The sequence below is a fragment of the Lonchura striata genome, chromosome Z, assembly GCF_050655825.1.
Source record: "Lonchura striata isolate lonStrDom1 chromosome Z, ASM5065582v1, whole genome shotgun sequence".
NCBI lineage: Eukaryota > Metazoa > Chordata > Aves > Passeriformes > Estrildidae > Lonchura > Lonchura striata.
This window is the reverse complement of record NC_140740.1, coordinates 75,716,451-75,737,410: the sequence shown is the minus strand read 5'-3', so window position 1 is coordinate 75,737,410 and position 20,960 is coordinate 75,716,451. Positions and strand designations below refer to the sequence as shown.

Sequence of the window (20,960 nt, the reverse complement as noted above, 5' to 3'; positions counted from 1 at the left end):
ACGACTAGGGAGAGGCCTCCAGCTAGACCCTGTGCCACTGATTGTAACCCTCTGGGATCTGTTGTTCAGCCAGTTCTTGATCCACCACACTGTCCGATCATCCAGCCCACATCCCTGAGTTTGTCTGTGAGGACATTGTTAAAAGACAGTGTTGAAATCCCTACTAACATCAAGTAGACAATATCCACTGCTCTTCCCTTACCCATCCACGTAGTTGATTCTTGTAGAAGGCAATCAGGTTGGTCAAATAAGATTTGCCTTTAATGAAGCCATGTGAAATTATATTCTTGATCAACATCTTGTCATCCACATAGATATAGATGGCCTCCAGCATGAGGCATACGACCACTTTTCCAGGGATTGAGGTAAGACTGATTCACCTGGATACGTCACTGAGAATGATTTTACAAGCAGGAAAGAGACACTGACGTGCTCTCAGAGATGACAACTATTCATAGTTACACGGGTTTTTTAGTGTTACAGACTAATTTATTAAAAAACAGCAAAGCTTGGGCATGTAGGGAAATTAATTTTCAAGTGACAACTTCTCTCATACGAGAAATCTCTCTGAGGGCTATTATGGTAGTTTTAAATACTATATTGTAGGTAATTGTACGTAATGAAGGAACCCCGGGGGCGACTCGGCCCGGGGCCGGTGTGCGGGGCTCGGCGCATGCGCCGCTGCGCGCGCCGGGCGGGGCGGGGCTGGGCTAAAGCGCCGAGCCGGTGCCGCCGCCTGCTCCCGCCGCGATGGATGCGCGGGCCCCCGCCAGGCGCTACGAGAAGCTCGACTTCCTCGGGGAAGGGCAGGTGAGCGACCGCGGGGCTGCCCGCGGCACGGGGCTGCCCGCGCCACCGGGGCTGCCCGCGGCACGGGGCTGCCCGCGGCACCCGGGCTGCCCGCGCCACCGGGGCTGCCCGCGCCACCCGGGCTGCCCGCGCCACCGGGGCTGCCCGCGGCACGGGGCTGCCCGCGCCACCCGGGCTGCCCGCGCCACCGGGGCTGCCCGCGGCACCCGGGCTGCCCGCGCCACCGGGGCTGCCCGCGCCACCCGGGCTGCCCGCGCCACCGGGGCTGCCCGCGGCACGGGGCTGCCCGCGCCACCCGGGCTGCCCGCGCCACCGGGGCTGCCCGCGCCACCGGGGCTGCCCGCGGCACCGGGGCTGCGACAGCCCAGCTGGGCCCGGCCTGTGTCAGCGACGGGCCGGGCCGTGAGGGGCGCCGGGCGGTGCCCGCCCCGGGAGGGCGCGGGGGCCTCTTCTCGTTCGGTCCGCCAGGCCCTTCTCACGGCGGCGTCTCTCTCTGTCCCTAGTTCGCCACTGTTTTTAAAGCCAAGGACAAGACGAACGACCGAATCGTTGCTATCAAGAAGGTAAGTGTCAGAATGGCTTCTCAGCGTGTCCCAAAGCGTCTGGTTGCTCCTGACCTACCTAACAACTCCTTTTTTTTTTTCCTTTTAAACCAACTTGATGGGAAATGGCATAATACACATTTTTATTTCTAGAGAAGTGTGTTTAAATGCTCTACTTAACCTGTCTGTAATGCTCACCCACCCCAGAAGAGGGAATGGCTTTGCTGTGTTTCCGAGTTTGTGAAGGGTTGCACTTGACTTGAATTCAAGTCTGTGACTTGAATTTCTGGTTATTTGCTAGGTTTATGCAATACACACACGTTTCCAAACTGCAAACTTTACTGTACCTTGATAATTGCTTTTTTTTTCCTTTTATTTTAAATCCTTCCTGCTGCTGCGCCCAAATTCCTTCAGTCCAGAATGTCACCCTTTATTAAGTTCCTTAAAATTTATAGAATATGCTGAGTTGGAAGGGACCCATCAACATCAAGTCTAGCTCTCATCCCTGTGCAGGACAATGTAAGAATCACCCCATGTGCCTGAGGCAATTGTCCAAACACCCCTTGGTGCCATGGCCACTTCCCTGGGAAGCCTGTTCCAGTGCCCAGCCCCTCTGGATGAAGAATAATTACCTAATATCCAGTCTAAACCTCCCCTGAACCGGTTTTATGCTGTTACTGCACGTCCTGTCATTTTTAGACAAATGTTTCCTGAATAACTGAATTAGCAAAGCCTTGTTCCCTGCAGCTTTGTCCATTGAGGTTGGCATCTCATATTGATTCCCTTCTAATAAGAAATGGCAGGCAGCATCTCTGTATTCTTTCCATGTCACCTGACTCTGCTTCCATTAGGCATACACCTGTCTTCTTTACGTTATGTTCAAGAGGACATCCCTGTTCAGCCAGGTTGTCCTTCTGCCTCATCTGCTTGACTTGTGACATTTGGGAAATGCCTGCTCTTGTGCCCTTAGGAGGTGATGCTTAAAAAGTAGCCGGCACTGATGGACCCCAGCACCTGCAAAAATGTTTTCCCAGGGGACTTTACTTACTAATTCCCTGAGCAGCCTGACATCTGCTTTCCTCATGTCCAGGGTTGAAGTTTTGCTGGCACTTTCCTACTGTCAACAGAATTTTTTACTCAATGGCTTTGTGATTGCTATGGCCAAGATGGCCTCAATTTCCACCTCAGTTGTGAGGTTCTCTGTTGACAAGCAGCAGATCAAAGAAGGCATCTTTTTGAGTCAGCTCCCTTATGGCCTTTTCCACAAAGTTGTCCAGGTTTTCAGGAATTTTCTGTCCCAGGCGGTACCTGTTTTGTGATGCTTCCAGTTGCTTTCTGGCAAGTTGAAGACCTCCCTTAGTGCCTCAAAGAAGAATTCATTGGCATCATTGTCCTGACTGGGAGATCTATAGCAAACTCCCACAATGACATCCACATTATTTATATATTATATATTATATATTATATATTATATATTATATATTATATATTATATATTATATATTATATATTATATATTATATATTATATATTATATATTATATATTATATATTATATATATTGTTATATATAATATATATATTATATTTATATTATATATATTATAATAATATATATATTATATATATATTATATTATATATATTATATTATATTATTTATATATTATATAGAAGCATCCCTTAGTGCCTCAAAGAAGAATTCATTGGCATCATTGTCCTGACTGGGAGATCTATAGCAAACTCCCACAAAGACATCCACATTATTTGTCCCTTGTTTCCTACCCAGAGGCTCTCAACTGCACCATTGCCAGCTGTAAGCTTTGTACATTCCAGCCCCTCCATTAGATATGATGTCACCCCCCTTCTCTTTTGTCCTGTGTACATCTCCTGAAGAGCCTGTAGCTGCCCAACAGGGCACTCCAGTCACAGGAGTTATCCCACTAGCTTTTATTCAAGTCAGTGATACCAAATCTCTGGGACTCAACCAAAGCTTTGAGCTCCTCTTGTTTATTCCTCATGCTGAGTGTATTGGTAGAGAAACATTCTAGGTGTTGTGCTTTGTAGCCAACACCTCATGAAGCAGATTGAGGTAGCCCATTAGTGTTCATTTATTCAAGTTTTGACGCACCATCCCGCTGATTATCACTGGTGAGCTGGGTATTTTCCTTTTCTCCCTTCTTAAAGCCCATTTAAAGCTCTGCCAATGAGCCATGCTAGCTGCTGTGCCAGCAGCTTTTTCCACTCTGAGAAAGGTGCAGCCCATCAGGTGTTGGTAGAACAGGTGCTGAATAGATCATCCCATGGCCATAAACCTCAAAGTTTTTCTTTTGACACCAGCTTCAGAGCCGCATTTCAATCAGACAGATCTGCCTATTTCTATCAGTATTAGTTCTTGATACCAGAAGGAGGAAAGAAATCACAGCCTATGCTCCATGTACTTGAATCAATTTTCCTGGGGCCCTCAAATCTCTTTTGAGTGCCCTCAGTCTTTTGTTACTGTGTTGCTGCCAGCTTGGCCAAACAATCATAAATAGTACTCAGAGGGCCTTACTACACTTATTTTATCATTTTTTGATAAAACATGACAAAAGTGATATTGGATCTTCAATGTGCTTGCATACAAATTATGAAAATGCTTATATTGTCATAGAGCATTTCACTTGTTACTATCTGAAGGGATTGGAGGAAGTTTTTGTATTAAAAATGGATTTTCAGCTGTTCTTTGTAAGGGGTGAAAGATGCATGTTACAGTGGTTTACTTACTATTGACATGATTCAACTTGGTGAGTCTTCAAATAAAGAATCTTGTTTTATGCACTAATAAATTTTAGCATTACAATACTTGTATGGTTGCTACAGGTAGAGCCTGTGGTGAAGAGTGTTCTTTGTTTTATCAGAATATTTTTTTAACTTTTATCATCTGAAAATATCAATGGAAGCATTCTGGACTTGAAATTTCAGGGCATTTGATGATTAAGACAAAAAGACCTAGAGTCTGCCCAAGTTTACAGCCTATGCTAATTTTACTATAATCATTCTAAGATAACTGTCAATTATTTAGCTCTCATTTCTCGTTGAGGAGAAGCTCATTAATGATGTAGTAAAGCTTTGTGGCAATAAAGCAGTTTAAACGGTCAATTTGTATTATGTCTGTTTTTAGTGCTGTCAGGGCTATTTTTTGTAAATTCTAATGCTGTAGAGACAGTTACTTTTTTAAGGGGGAAATAAACCCTAACTGAAACCAACCCAGCTGGTAAAGTGCTTCATTATTCTAAAACTCATTTTGTTTTAGAGGAGCAATACTAAAAAATATATTCCCCATCATCTTAATTTATTTAATATAAAATATTTATTTTCAGATTAAACTGGGGCATAGATCAGAAGCTAAAGATGGTGAGTTTTAAAACAAATTCATACTGTAGAAGCTGAGTTTTGTTTGCTTTGTTTTTGTAAATTAATACATTAATTTCCCATACCATTAGCTGAGAAAATCGAGCTCAATGCCTGCTGTAAGCCTTAGTAGAGGTTTGCTTCACAAACTTCAGGGACAACCAGAAGCGGCATAGATACCTGCATGCAATAGTATATGTCTAAATATGAGTATATAACTTCTCAATTTTAATGGAATTCAAACATAAATAATAATAGTAATAATAATAACAACAACAACATTGAGTTTAGAATACCTTTTTGTATCAGTACATCTCTATGCCTTAAGTACTTAAGATGACTGAGAGTATTTGCATGTTTACAACTGTTTCCTTTGTTCTATTTTTGTGATGTGTGCAGAGGCAAAAGTGAATAACAGCAAGATCAAAACTCTTATCTCTGTGTCTTTTTTTTTCATGTTCATCACTATAGAACTTGTGCTCTGATCAGGCCTGTATCTAGGTATGGATATGGCAAATTGAAACCAAGTAATCTTGGTCTTATCACCTGTGTGGTGCAGGAGAATTTTATTTGTGTGCAGGCTGCTGTCCTTCAGGACTCCTTCATCAGGTTACCAGCTTTCCAGTGAAGAGTTTTTGCTATCAACTCTCTAGTTCTTTTCTTTTAAAGAGGAACTGATCACTCATGCCAGAGTCTCACAATTGAGCTGGCTGCCTGAGAGTCATGATCTACTTGGCCTTCAGTGGCTTAATGGCCCTTAGGGACAGTTATTACTTTTGGCCTCTACAGTGTCTAGCTGTAGATGAAAGATATTATTAAAAATAATTATCAGATCTGCTTTCCCTGTGTTACATGATAATATGGCACACTTTTGTTTTCATTTAAGACTGTGCCTACCCAAAAGCAGCCGTTGTTAATTTGATTCCAAAATGGGTAATTAAAACAGGCAAAGCAGGAATGTAAAGTAATCCATGTAGCTTTGCCCAAAACTTTGCTAGTCTTAGCATTGAATCATATGTCACTGTTTTTCAGCTCATGTGCAGTTGCAGCTTCCTGCATGATACATCACAGGAGCATTTGCTTGCCAGTTTGCATATAAACCACACATACTAGCATTTTTGAAGGGCGAATTAGTACCCTGCAGGAATCATGGTTTGATACAGTGCCATCAGTGTGAATGCTGATGGGCACCATTTGCTCCCTGTTGGCCCCTGATTTTTCCTCTATAAAATCTGCTTATGAGAAGATTCAAGCAAGAGTAAGGAGGTTTTGGTTACTCTGTTTTAATGTTACAGCATGAATGTAGAAAAACATGTGCCTTGCATTATTAGATAGCAATATATCAGAAAGAAGAGAGATTTATTAATGAAGTTTGAAGTGAGACTTGTTGAGGGACTGATGTTTGCAAAATGAAATTTTTCTTTAAAATGAACCAAGCCTTCCAATACCCTGGAAAAGGTTGTGGTTTTTTTTCCCTATGACTTTCCCTTTTTGCCAAAATGTAGATGTGTTGCTTCATAATCTAAGCCTGATTAGTATGGTGTGAAATGGACTTGCTGTGGAAGAAAGTATATGCCCACTTTTATTTTGCAGCCATTTAGTTAATTATGGCAAAGTCCTTGTTATTTAGCAAATTTACAAGTGTTAAGAATGTAATTTTAGTAAATTGTCTGTGAGTAGCAGAATAACAGGTTTATTTGGAGCCTAATCCAAAGTTTTTCTTTTGTTCTTTCATCTTCTTTTCTTCTTTCCATCAATGTAGGAATCAACCGGACTGCCCTCAGGGAAATAAAACTGTTACAGGAGCTAAGCCATCCAAATATTATTGGTGTAAGTAAAATAGATGCTACTTCTAGAATCAATCTTCAAATACTTTCCGTAAGTCAACAATTATTATGGCAGTGTGTCTATTTCAATAACAAAGGCAAAGGTTTTTTTCTTTAAATCCTTCTAGTTTTTTGCCTGGGCCTACATAGATGCTAATGGTGAAAGAATTGAGAAAATGTGGATTGCTTGATTTTGCATCTCTGATAGAATTGCTAATGAACACAGTGCTGAATTTACCTGATTGATTGCTCCACCTAGAACTGGTGACAGTCAAAAAGCAATCTTTTTAAAGCAGTGGTAAAGGGGAAGTCATGTGCCTTATTAGCCAAGTATAAAATAGCAGACTTATTTTAGCACACATATAGGATGTTTAAAATCTCTTTTGGAAGGAGTAAGACTGGAATCTTTTTTGTTTCAGTTGCGTTTTGGTACTTACACCTACAGATACCCAGCTGAAACTAAAGACATTTTAAAGTCAAATCATAATGATAATTAGAAAGTGTCAATATTCTTCATGAAAAAATCACTTTGGAGAGGGAAAGGCTGGTAATAGGGAAGTCTACAAAACCAAGGTGATAGGTGGTGTCCATGCAGAAATTATATTTGCAAACACCGTTGTCCTAGAAATAAGAGATGTATTTAAAACGTATTGGCAGCAGGAGTGGAATTGTACTGCTTCATTCAATGCGTAATGAATTCATAGGATGTGTTGCCATGAGCCATATAGAAGCAAACTGCATCAACAGTTCAAAGAAGAATTAGACAAATTTTTTATGATCAGGAGTTCCAAAAGCAGTTTTCAAAAATAAAGATACAGTGTTGTGCCCCTCTTAGTAGTCCTTACAAAACTTTTGTGGGTTTTGTGAATGTAAAGGGCACAGTCACTGCTGTTATGAATTATTCTAGCAATTTCCTTGCAATTTGCCAATTTGTGTAGTCATCACACTGAGACTGAGGGGTGAGCTGCACCAGCTGCACACATACCTTCCTCATCTTGAAGGAAGAATACCAGGCTAGATGATTCAATATCATTCTTGTGTTACCTCAAATTAGAAATTGTCATTACACAGCTTTATCCAAAGAAAGGGCTGTTTGGATATCCTCAAAAAAGTTCTATTTATCTTGGAAAGCTAGCTACAAAAATGAATGCGCATGTAAAAATGTCTGAAACTAATAAGCCTAACACTTAAAATGTCTACATACTGTATGCTTGAAGGAAGCAGATACACAGAGCTGAATTTATGGGTAAACTTAGTCTTGTCTAAATAAAGAGTAGTTAGAACAGGAAAGTTTTGATGACAAGATGTGCATTACACTATTTGTTGTAGTTAACATGATAAAGTTAATTGTTCCTCTTTTTTCCTATCTCTAGGAAGGAAAGGCAGTCATGTGAAATGTTATTTCCATTTTAATGGGGATTTTTTTCTGGTTTGGAAACTGAATTAAGAAGCTAAACTGAGTAAGAATTTTTGTGTTACAAGTCAAAGAACTTAAACCAATTCTCAATAAGCTGAAAATCCACGTGTAGACTACAGTGGTGTCGAATTTCAGAAAACTGGAAGAATCAGAGCATGATTAATCATAATGTATTTTGTTTTGCAGCTTATTGATGCATTTGGACACAAGTCAAATATTAGTCTGGTGTTTGATTTTATGGAAACAGATTTAGAGGTAAGATTTTTAAATACTTTTTTTATTTCATACTGAATGTGCTGTTTTTAACAGGCTTATATTTGCCCATATTAGAAAGGTGACTTTTATTATGACAGTTGATGAAGATTGTGTCTTAAAAGTAGCTTGAGTAATTTCAGTTTTTTATGAGTTCTCATTTGATTAATTTCTTTACTTCTAAATACTTGTCAGCATGATCTTAACAAAACAAATTGTGTTTACTATGTTAGTTTTCTGGAACTCCAGTCAGAGTGTAGAACCTCTGGCACAGATCATTGTTTCTGGAATGCAGTTGATAAGCATAATACCAAACATGTTCACGTAAGTGTGACACTAAAATATGGTAAGAGATGAGCTGTTAGAAAAATCATGTACTCTTTAAACATGTTTTCAAATGTAGCAATGCTAGGTAATTGCAAATCAGTACCTTCCAGACAGTCTTGCTGAAGTTTAGGTGAATAAAAGACATGAAAAGGTTAGGTCTGATTTTTGCTAATATAGGTTAGTAATTAGTAGACTTTTAGAGGATTAATTCTGTTTACATAGTAGTTATGCAAAGTTTAGAGATGAAGAAGATTGGTGTACAAAGAAAAATAAATACTCTCATACTACATGTTACTGTGGTGTGCAGTCTTTAAATTGTATTGTGGTATCATCAGGCTGCCACTGAGACTGCTGCCTGTTGTGATTAAGCATATGCTGCATACACAAAATTTGTGCAGTCTTAGCTCTTCTGTAACATAGCTCATGGAAGGCTATTACTGAGCAGGACAGTAATATTAGCAAACAAGCTTTGGGGTCTTTGCATAGAATTTTAACGTTAAAAATCAAATAATGTAGAAAACTTAAGTAGATTTTTAAAATACTATCAAGTGGCCATACCCTCTGGTATTTTTTGAAATAGAAGGCGAAACCATTGTATTTATAAAAATTAGTTAATTAGGTTGTAAAGAGAAAGAATAAGTGGAAACATAATTTCTAGTTTACTGTCACATTTATCATTTGTATGTGTGCATCTTTGTCCTGGAAGTTTGGGTATCAATGTGGAACTGAGATTGAATGCTAAACTTCTGTTTCCCACACATTTTTTCATTGTCGGGTTATGCAAAGTTCATGTAAGGTATCTGGACTCCCCATTTCAATTTCTGATCTACAGAATTGACCTATTTTTCTGGAAAAAGGATGAAATGGTAGAGAATATATGACTGTCAATCTGAAGCCTGTCTTAAAGATGGAAATAACTTTTGAACTTAAAAAATAAGGATAAGGTTGTCTTGTGTGCTGAGCTTTACCACAACTTCAACACTTTGCAGGTTATTATAAAGGATACAAGTATTGTGTTGACGCAGTCTCACATCAAGGCATATATGCTGATGACACTTCAAGGATTAGAATATTTACATCAGCATTGGATTCTACACAGGGTAAGCATTGTACTAAATTGACAGGCTTCATCCTGCTATAAAAATCACATTGGGTAGATTTAGAGTTTAAAGCCTAATGAAGGTATTCAGATATTTGAAGGTATGAATGAAGGTATTTGGTATAATGAAGGTATTTGGAATTCAGACAGTCTCATTCCGTAAGCATTCATATTTGCTGTTTTGGAGAGATAATAGCAGTACCAGAAATGTTAAGATTTAGTGATGTGGCTATGACTTTGACACTTACATAAAAGTCTTTCCAGTTAGATGTGACTTTAATTATCACTGTGAATTGGGTCTACCTGGGATGGATTGGACTTTTTTTCACAGCAGCTGAACTCTTGAAGCTTTCTCCTTTCTATCAGTGTCAAGGCTTTCTCTTTTTCTCACTCTGCCCTTGCCCTGATAAGTAGGCTTGGGGCAAGAAGTAAGGAAGAGGCACAGCTGGGGCAGCTGACCCAAGTTGTCCATAAGGATACTGTATGGCATGTAATGCCTTGGTCAGTGGTAAAAACTGGGGTAGAGGAAAAAGGGGGGATTTTGTTTTCCAAGCTGGCAGCTGTTTGGAAACTGTTTATCACTCTCCTTTTGGGGAGTGGTGAAGGATTTCCATGGCCTTGCTTGTTGGCTTTGATTTTTGCTACTTTCCTGTTAAAGTGCCTTATACTGCTCCTAGAGTTTTCCTTCTTCTGATCTTCTCTCCCCTCTACTGCTGAAGGTGGTGAGTTGGATGAGAATAGAAAGAACAAATGGCTGTGTGGATACTTTTGGGTTGGGTACTGTTGGGTATTTGTACTGCTGTATACTGCTGCTGTATTGAACTGTGTGACTTCCACGATTTCTAACGTTATTTGAAGCATTGGCCAGGTCTTTTTATTATTCAGTTAGCAGCTATGCAGATAACATAACTGCTGTACCTGCAGAAAATGTAAAACTTATCAAGAGGCTCTTTTAAACTCTGCAAGTTAAATATATTAATGTTCAAATGGGTCTGCCTCACTATGGTTTTCATATATGATAAAATATTTATTTCCTGGGGGGTTTAAATTTTTTCACTCACAGTGTAGGTTTTAGGATAGAACAAGTCTTTCATTTTACAACACTGTTATTGCAGGGATATTTATGTCTATTTTTATCTGATTTATGGCAGATTTCATTATTTGTTTTCTATACTGACAGGATCTTAAACCAAATAACTTGTTGCTAGATGGAAATGGAGTTTTAAAATTGGCTGACTTTGGCTTGGCAAAATCTTTTGGAAGCCCAAACAGAGTTTATACACACCAGGTAGTAACAAGGTAAGACACTCTTAGTTTGTTTCTTACACAGAGATTGTTTAATTGCTTTATCGGTCTTTTTGAAATATGTCATGTCAAATCAACATATTCAGAGTGGCATCTGCTCATGTGATGCAGCAAGAGTTGCATAAAAAAACCAGAAGGAATCATTGTTTAACAAAGTCTCCATAAGAACTGCTTGAGTATGCATCTGTGGGAGTGGTTCTCATATCTGTCAAAATTATACTTTATTAGAATGTCTGGAAATAGTATGTATCTGCTTAGAAACCTGGATTTTGGAGCAAGACAGCTGCTACTTTCTGCTAATAACAAGAACCTAGAACCATTTTTGGAGCTATTCATATTACCTATTTTGAGATGAACACTTGAACCAACTGAAATATTTATAAATGGTTTTTATGGCTTCTTCTTTAAGTATGCTATAAAAAGTGGGGCTGCAAAGTATGCAACGTTTTGCTTTCTGACTCCTGGGATGCTAAAACTATTCAGGCAAAGTTGGTTTAACACCTTTATTCAAAAGGCAGAAATTCTAAAATGTCAAATGCAGTGTCATTCCATTAAACTTGATTGTTCTTAGGCAGTGTAGAGTCTTGTTTTGAAAAAACTACTCATTTTGCATAAAAGTAGTCTCTATACTTAGGTCTTTTGATACAGAGATTCTTGGGAGATGGGAGGAATTCTGTCTTGCTGTGATTCCTTCAACATAAAATTGTTAAGAAAATTTCAGTTTACCTGCATGTTAATAACTGTCTTCCTTGCATATCTGCAGTTCAATGCTTGTAATCAGGTCAGTTGAAACTGCAGTTAATCTGGGGTTGTACATGACCCTATAGTGAGGTGTGCACAAATTTGTTCATTCTTTCTTAAAACACTTTGCAGAATACAGCTCTTCAATGTCTGAAAAGTATATAGGTAGAAATAATATCCTTTTTTTAGCTTTTGCATTGCTACAACATGTAGCATTTGACATGAGCAAATCAGGTAATTCTTCCAAAATGTCTTTTCTTTTCAGGTGGTACCGAGCCCCAGAACTACTGTTTGGGGCTAGAATGTATGGTGTTGGTGTTGATATGTGGGCTGTTGGTTGTATTTTAGCCGAATTGCTCCTCAGAGTAAGTATTCAAATGTAAGCATTTTGTATTTGCCCTTCCTTTCACTACAGCTTTTCATATGTTTTTTCTTTCCTGCTAAAAGCAAAGTGAATGCAGGCCAGAAGAAACTTTCCAAAAATCTTGTTAACTGTAATGAAAGTGTTTTTTTCGAATAGACTAAGGCTTCATAAACATTGCAAACACTGGAAGTCTGTAAGCATCTGTGTTAAAAAGTTGCAACAAACTGTCACAGTCTTGTCTTGGGAGAGGTCAAGTAGGTAACTCCTGCAATCCACAGACACCTATTTTAGTTCACTACTGTTCTAGAAATGTAACATCACATATATGTGCATGGGCTGTCCCTTATATACTGTTCCTCAATTATAATCACCAGTACCTTAATTGTGTTTTTATTCAAAATTTATTAAAGACTAATATTTTTGTAAACTCTGGTTAATTGACAATACTGGAATGAAGCTGAAAGCTAACATCAGGATAATCCTATGGCACTTCTCAGTGTGGTATACAAATGTAATGGTCCTTGAGTATCTTCCACTGAAGCAGAATGTTTATCATATCTGCTTTTTGGAGAAGAGATTAAAGTGTGAGGGGAGCAGTGGAGGGCTGGGGTACAGACACAGCTGAATGCATGAAGTAGTCTGCAGTACAATTTATCTCCCATGACTAAGTGTCTTCTGCTTGGTTTCTGCACCTTTGAATGTTTCTGTGGACATATCATAACCAGACTTCTGTGTGAAAACCCTTGAAAGAAACTTTTTGCTTTGATTGGTCACACCAAATAGGTGTGCTGGTTCAATTTGATTGGCAGGTCAGATACAAAAATGTATGGTGGCTCTTTAAGCAGCAGTGGTGATGGATATATAAATATGCATTGCACCTGCTGAAGCTGACTACATTTAACCAAAGTTAGTAAGCAAATAATTCTTGAATTCAGTTGATTTTTTGGTTTGTCGCAAAACAAAGTGTATTATGGTTCAGCTTTTATCACTGTGATATTTTGAAATGTATGTGTCCTTTTTCAGGACAATGCAAATTCTGGGAGCTTTTTATGAAAACAGTATTCAAGGGGCTTTCATGACGCCACAATTTAGTATGCTGTCTACTAGGGATGATGTTTTTTCTGTCCTAATTAATTAAACACTGCCTCTAATTCTTCATAAATTTGCTTTGGTCTCCAAGTTTCTTTTTCCTTACCTTGTGTGCCTGATATGTGAGTTAGAAGTTGGACTGGGCAGATAACCCCTTTTCAGTCTTTTGCTTTATTTAAATGAAATGTGACACCAGTCAGACAGTTTTCTATTCTAGAGGGTCTCTACTCTCCCTCATGCTTTCATTTAATTTCATAAGGCTAACTTGTGTAATCCAGGTATGATTCACTTTAAATATATATAAAAGCTACCTCCAAAGAACATGTAAAGATTACCATGACCAGCTGACTAGGCTAACAACTGAGAAATAAAATACTTTCTGTGTTTAATAAATTTTACATTAATGTGGTTGCGATTAAACATAAGTTTATGTTTAAGCTGTCTGCTATCAAGTCAGGGATACCAGGCCCGGGTTTAGGAAACTTTCAGAATCTATTTAAGCATAAACAGAATGCCTCAAATAACCAGTGTACCTCTTTATGGGAAGATGGTATACAGAGGCTTTTGCCTTGCAATTTATGCAATGTCACTCAAAGCTTCTTTCTAAAATTGAAGTTCAGAAGTTAATTCAGTCAAATGCCATGTCCTTCTTCCAGGTTCCTTTTTTGCCTGGAGACTCTGATCTTGACCAGCTGACAAGGATTTTTGAAACACTGGGCACTCCAACAGAAGAACAATGGCCTGTGAGTCATTTTTTTAACAGACTGATAAACTGGTTTTACTTGATACTCTCTATTTTAGCTCTTGTAACTAAATTATTATACCAGAATATTTGAGTAGATTTTTGAGAAGTCAGTTGCTTCATCTCATGAAGCAGCTGAGATTTGTTTTTCCTCTTGCTAAACCTCTGGTCAATAGTAATAGTATCAACACTTCTTGATTTCCTTTCTATGTGCACAGTTTCACATGGCTATTGATGTAAGAGTATTGTTGCTGCTTAACGTTTTTGGGGTGCTTGTTCAATTAGCATGCTTTAACCTGGAAGGCTTTAATCACTTTCAGAAGTAGGAACCATTTGTAGGGATCTGAGTTGGTAAATTATAGTTTGGGGATAGTAAAAAACACAGACCAACAGCTTTAGGGATAAACAATTTGCCTCAACAATGATTCTGAAACAAATACAATTAGTAGTACAATTTTCTCTGAGATGACAGCAAATTAAGTAACACCAGTCCAAACTTACTGTCAAGTCACACAATGACTTACCTAACCATGGTTATTAAACAGAGTGACAGGAAGCAGGATATAATGTCTGATGAGCTACTTGTACCAGACACAGGGAGTCCAGAATTCCCTGATCAGGATGTTGTCTTTTGTTGTTGAGTTGTGGAAGCACTCACTGGACTTGTTCACCTCTGCTCCCTCTCCGTGCAGCTTTTCTTTATTGTAAATGGTGGTGGAATGCCATAGTATGTGATCATGAGACGGAGCTGTGCCCAACAGAGAACTGCTGTGTGAGGCACTGCTAGACCCCCACAGTTCTGATATTTCTCCAGGGCTCTAAATGGAATGCATGAGGGTTTTTGCAGTGACATTTCTGCTTCCTTTGAAGAGGAAAATTTAAGATACAAGTGGCAAAAAGAGAGAATAGGAGATTGGTTAACACAAAAAAGACTATGCATTCCTAAGTTCGTCTCCAAAGACATAGATTTTAATAACTGAAACCTTTACTATCAAGATTATAGCTGATTGAACACATTTTTGATTTTGTGTTAAGATTTTATTTTACTTGGATAAACTTGAAGTGTGACAGCTAAGGCTTTAAATACTTAAAACACTACAAAAGCATTATGTTTATGTAATTGTCTGTTACAATTGTCTGTAATTTTTATGCAAGAATGTGAACACAATGGGATTGATTTCATACCTAGAGGACAAAAAAGTTTGCAGTTAATTTTTTGTTTAACTACTTGGTGCATATTTTCCTTCCCTCCTCCCATTGCCCATATAAAGGTTCAGTTGCGCATTTAAAATCAAAATGCACATGATGTTCAGCTAACTTCTATTAATGTAGAGAAAGTGAAGACTGAGTCTTTTGTAAATATTTTCCCTCTCGCCATGTCAGTTCACTAAAGGAAGTTTTATTTAATTTGTCTGATCCAGTCTAAAATTCTTTCATACTTTCTTTAGCAGTGTTTCCTTTTGGACTGGTCATAACTAAAGCAAGGGAAGGACAAATTGTTTGGAAAGTTGTTTCACACTGCAACAGTTATTAAAAAAAAGCTTCTATGGCCTTCTATATTTACTTTCAGTGACCAAGTCTTAGCAATGTGTTTTGGAAGATGAGCTGCTTCTAGTGAAAGAGCCGCATGAAGTTCTTTTCCTGTGAAAAGCTGAACTCTTACTAGGGGAAAAACATGTTCCATTTTTGGCCTTTGTAGGGGATGACAAGTCTTCCAGATTATGTCACATTTAAGACATTCCCTGGAATGCCACTTCAACATATCTTCAGTGCAGCTGGTGATGATCTGCTCGGTCTTCTTCAAGGCTTATTCACGTTTAATCCTTCCACTAGAGTAACAGCTACTCAGGTATAGTACACTTGGGTTATCTCCTCATGTTCATGATACCACTGTTAATATCAGATAAATGGGGTTTGAAGCCAGTTAGCCAGGTTTGAAATGAAACATCACATGAATTGCTAGAAATATAATCCCAGTGTTTTATAGAGAGAACTGTGAAAGGTATGGATAATACTAAGTGATCATCTCCATTTCCAGTGTAGAGTCAAGATAGAGAGCTAAAATGTGTAAGAGCCATGACCTTCCAACAGTCATATTTGACATGCTGAATTCAGTCACTTAAAACTTGAAGGTTAAGTCTTAACACAGCTTATCTTATTGCATGGATTTGGAAGGTTTTTCTCCTTACTTCATCCCTTCTCGTCTTCAATGTCTTTTGAACTTTTACAGTACTTCTTAAACATAAAATTCTGTGGTGATTAAACCATCATTCTTATCTAATTATCCTTTTCCATGATACTTTCAATTTTACTACTCCCTGATGGGGAGAAATGGAGGACTTGGAAGAAAAATCTCGCAGAATGTTCCAGTTTGCAGTACTGATTTCTGTGACAAGGAGGATACACCAGTTGGCAGTTAGAAGTGTATTTCTGTCACTTTACACTGATAAGGAAGCATGCAAAAACTGCTGTCCCCTTTGGGCCAGGACTCCCTCACTACTGGTTAGGTTTGAATCTGTGTATCTTTTTACTAGAAGACTTTTTCAGAGCACATTCAGGCTGTTTTAGCCACTATATTTAAGGACATTCACTGTAAGTTTCCAGATAATTAGTTCTGCTATGCTTGAGCTATCTCTGTGGTAGTTCATACGTATGAAGTAATTTTTCAGATCATATTATAGGATAGTGACTTGAATATATATTAGTTTTCTATCTAAACTTTTTATTGACAATGCCACAGTTTAAGACAGGAAACAACTTGTGCTTACTGTATTGATTTGATTGGTTTGATTTATAGCTGACATTGAATATCATGTAACTCGCACAAGAAATTATTACCTTAGAGACAGCCACTTTTTGTTAACCACACTTCATGGTTCCGAAAATTTAAAATAAGGTGTATAATTCCACTACATGAAACCAATCTTGCTGACTAGTGTTTGTCTTCTGCTCTAATAGGAGTGCTCTAATGCTTTCTTACAGTTTACAGGGTAGAAACAGCACAGTTAAAGAAATATGGGGGAAGGACCCAGCTTAAAAACTAACAAAACATCTGGTGTCCAGATTGTGAATCTGATCAAGACTTCAAAAATATTCCTTTAATTTTTCTTTATTCCTACTTTCTGTTTTATCCTCATCTCATCTGATCTGTCTATTCAGAATGTAAGCTCTTCAGAGCTAGAAGCCACTTATACAAGACTTTTTGCAAAATAATCTAGTTTCTACTCAGGATATCTGAACACTGGTTAAAAATAGGAGTATATAATTATCCCTTGCTTTACCCTATCCCCTTTGCATGTGGGGTGGATAGTAATTGTGAAGACAATCTTTATTTGCCCTGAGGCCACTCTGTAATATAAGTGTTCAGGTAGTTTTTAAGTCCCAATTAAAAGCACTTAGTTTCACTATGACTTCTTTATAAATTACACTTCATACTAATTACTTGTTTCTTTTTCTTTGATTATTGTTAAGGCATTGAAACAGAAGTATTTCAGTAACCGACCAGGACCCACTCCAGGAGATCAGCTGCCAAGACCCAACTGTCCTGCTGAAGCTGCAAAGGAGCCACAAAATGCACTTTTAAATTTAAAAAGAAAAAACACAGAAGGAATAGGTCAAGGTAACTAACTTCATGATACATCACTAGTTTTAAAGAGGAGTTACATGATCAGAGAGAATGGGATGCTTCTAGTGTTTTAGGAGAAAATCTCTCTAAGTGACCGAATTCCCTGAGCACTGGTTGAAGCCCTTTAATGATGTATAGTTTGGGGTCAGACTTACTTAGCCCTGTGTTCTAACAGAATTAGCACAAAAAAGGGTTTTCAGTGATGCTTAGGAGTCTATTAGAAGAAATAACCCTATTCCATTAATTCTGTAATGGAGAGTGGTACTCCCCAGTAAATTATAGGCTATTACAATTAACCTCTTTTTTTTTTTTCCTGGGGTATCTTACTCAGGTGGAAGTAAGTTAACTTCACACCAGTTAAAAAAAGAGAGTCTAAAACATAGCATGATATTCTGTGAAATGACAGGCTGGAGAGGGAGGATCAGATTCCGAGGAGGTAGTTTTGCTCACTCTGTCTTATGGTAAGGAAGTCACCTTTTGAGACCACTCTGGGTCAGGAACATTAAGCACACTTCTGTGACTCACCCCCAGTCTCCCCTGACAGTAGCATGTATTTCATATCTTTGTGGCAACACAAGTGCTCAGGACTCAAGACCTGTATCTGACACTAAATTACTCAGGCCTTCCATTAGAGAGGTAAATACTATTTTTAAACTTGTAGTTAGTCTTCTTAACATCTGGAATATGCTAGATAGCAGCTGTCAGGTTAGCATCAGCTCTTTGTTATTGCCAGTATGAGATTCAGTTTTAATGAGTGATTTTGTTTTTTTTAATGGAGCTACTTCCATAGAAGTGTATTTCCTCTTTGAGTTGCTCTCTTTTTGAGACCTTCGAATATTGGTATAAAAAGCAATGTAATTTTTACCAGCTGGAAATGGAGGCATGATGTGTTTTCTTATGTGGATTTTACGTAATATTCTGTTACTGCCTTAGCTGGGCTGACAGATCCAGAAGGTTTCAAAGGTAGTTCCTCTAGCACCCACAAATGTTAAAGGAGAGAACCAGTGATAAAACTAGCAAATCTGCTGCGTTGGATTTCATTTGCTCTTCTTACATGGCATTACCATCTAAATTTAAAATCTGAATAGTGATTTGGAAGAATAATCCTCTAGTCTTGGTTTAAATAAAAATTTGAAGACCAACATTGCTGTAGGGGGTAGAAATGTGCAAATGTAATTTCTAAGAAAAGTAAGTTGCATTCCCTGAAATTCTTAGAATGATCTTACATCCTGCAGAGCATATTTCTTTTCCCCCAGTCCTGTTGAGGTAGCACTCTGGAACCTAGCAGAATAAACTGAGTGCTTCAAAAATATTGGCACCAGGAGCTGACTGCTGGAATAAAGATGCATGCCATTGCTGTATGTGCTGCTTTTCCACAAGAACAAACCCCTGTAGCCTGTGGGGTGTGTTCACCAAATCTTAATACTTCTCAGAAAACAGCCTCTATTCTCAGGGGAAAACTACCACTAGAAGGGATGACTGCCTGTGAAAAGTATGAGACATGCATGCTTTGTGTCTACTGCTACCACTTACTTCTGATCGGTGAGGGTTTTGGAGACACTGATTCTGTGATGACATAAATGCCCATCTCCTCTCTGTCACTTAACAAGTGACACTGCTTCCCCAGAACACCTTTTTATAGTCCTATTAATATGCATTCCTACAGAGCTGTAGCTACACACAACAGGGATTATAATGCCTGGTGCACTAAAGTTTTTCCTATGTTAATTAAGCATAAGGAATCTGATATCAAAACTATTGGTTTTGAAAAAAAACAAAGACATTCTATTAAGGTTAAGAATTTGTCCTAGATTTGACAGCACATAAGAAAAATCCTTAAGAGCGTGTGTGTGAGTGGGAAAGGTTTAAGCTATAGAACAGCTTGCTTTTCTTGGGTTTCAAAGTAGAATTAAGTGGTTAGCTTTTCATATCAACAGTTAGGCTTTTATATGAACAAAGAAATATTTACATGTATGGTAAATGCAATTAAAACTTAATTACGGAATTTATGACTTTTGCAATATACGTACTGATTCTGATTTGGATATTGATATCAATATGGATATTGATATCAATATGGATATTGATCTAGTATGAATATCCAACTGTGATGGACAAAAACTCTCAAACAGTTTAAAGTTAGAAAGTGTATGTTTATTTGATGCCAGGCAGCATGTGGGACAGCTCCCAAATACACACCACGCCTTCCAAGTGATTACAGAGCCCTTTTATCCATACAAGTAATGAATACCCAAAATAAAAATACATATTCATAATTTTGGTACATCCCATTCCTTGCTTTGTATTCTAATCACTACAAAAGCTATTAAGCATGCGTAGTTTGTTCCTTTAAATGGGTCGGTGGTCCCTTTCACGGGGAGGGGTCCCAAAATGAGGAAGTAAATGAAGTCTTCCTTGTTCTGACCTTTCTACCTTTTCAGTGCAAATATGACAAATGAACTCTTGGTAGAACTCCCATTCCTTGTCTTCAATTGGTTTCAGAACAGAGGAGACCCACAATTGTTTTATGACCTAAAAGCTATTTGTCAGTTTCTATATTCTTCATTATAAACCCAGCTAACTAAACCTTGTGTTGACAAGCAATCAATTATTAGTTAATTACTAACTCTTAACTTCATCAAGGCCTACTCATTTATTTTAATTAACTCTAGTAATGCTTATCTCTAACTAAAATCTTAGCTCTTCTAAAATATCTAAATTCCTTAAAATTTATGTTTCAATTCAAATGAACTTTGATTGTAGCACTTTCTTACAGATTTGTTAGAAAATGTCATCATGTACTGCCACTGTTCCAAATAGCATTCAGCAGTTAAGAGTAGGAGGGGACTTTGAGGAGGGGAGGGACTGGACCTCTATACTTAGCTAACAGTGTGATTTACATTTTTCAGGATTGCCAAAAAAACTGATTTTTTGATCGCTGTGGATGATGAATGAAAATGAAAATGCCCTGAATCCCAGCCATTGATAAAACTCTGTAATCATTGCTGGATGGTTATTTTTTCAATATTTTCATATGTAAAATAGAAACTTATTATTTCCTTATGGACACAGAAGTTTTATTAACCCTTCTTTTTATAATAAAATAATTTTTGAGAAAAAAAGATTATCTGATTTGGTGTCTTGTCCTTTGAGTCATGCTCTGAGACAATTACTGTCAAAACTGCTTGCAGGCTACAGGTGTACACAGAACTTCTGTGCTGAGTCACATGCTATCCTGATATAGATAGATAGATATAGATCCTAAGGGGGAAAACTTTTTTTTGCTTAGATGAACATATGACTGTCTTCTAGACCTATAATAAAAATGTGTCCCTGTAAGGAAAGGGTAGTATATGTTTTTATTTCCAGTTAGTAGGCTCAAGTATTAACAAACAAGTTTGCATGTGCTCTCTCAGCATTCATGCATTA

General features: G+C 38.1%; 1 protein-coding gene across 1 annotated transcript; it reads left to right on the top strand.

The window, feature by feature from the left end:
- Positions 1–692: 692 nt before the first annotated feature.
- Positions 693–20,655, top strand: CDK7 (cyclin dependent kinase 7). Its single transcript, XM_077790237.2, has 12 exons — positions 693–810; positions 1,314–1,373; positions 4,714–4,747; positions 6,507–6,574; positions 8,174–8,242; positions 9,556–9,666; positions 10,846–10,964; positions 11,977–12,076; positions 13,821–13,907; positions 15,606–15,755; positions 17,378–17,525; positions 20,441–20,655. The coding sequence occupies exons 1-12, from the start codon at positions 751–753 to the stop codon at positions 20,464–20,466; spliced, it is 1,032 nt and encodes a 343-aa protein (XP_077646363.1). The 5' UTR covers positions 693–750; the 3' UTR covers positions 20,467–20,655.
- Positions 20,656–20,960: the final 305 nt, after the last annotated feature.

Bases quoted from the DNA above. Each gene is read 5' to 3' on its own strand.
- CDK7 (XM_077790237.2), top strand. From the start codon at position 751: ATGGATGCGCGGGCCCCCGCCAGGCGCTACGAGAAGCTCGACTTCCTC. The intron at 4,748-6,506 runs GTGAGTTTTAAA...CCATCAATGTAG, and splicing joins TAGATCAGAAGCTAAAGATG to GAATCAACCGGACTGCCCTC. The intron at 17,526-20,440 runs GTAACTAACTTC...TACATTTTTCAG, and splicing joins CACAGAAGGAATAGGTCAAG to GATTGCCAAAAAAACTGATT.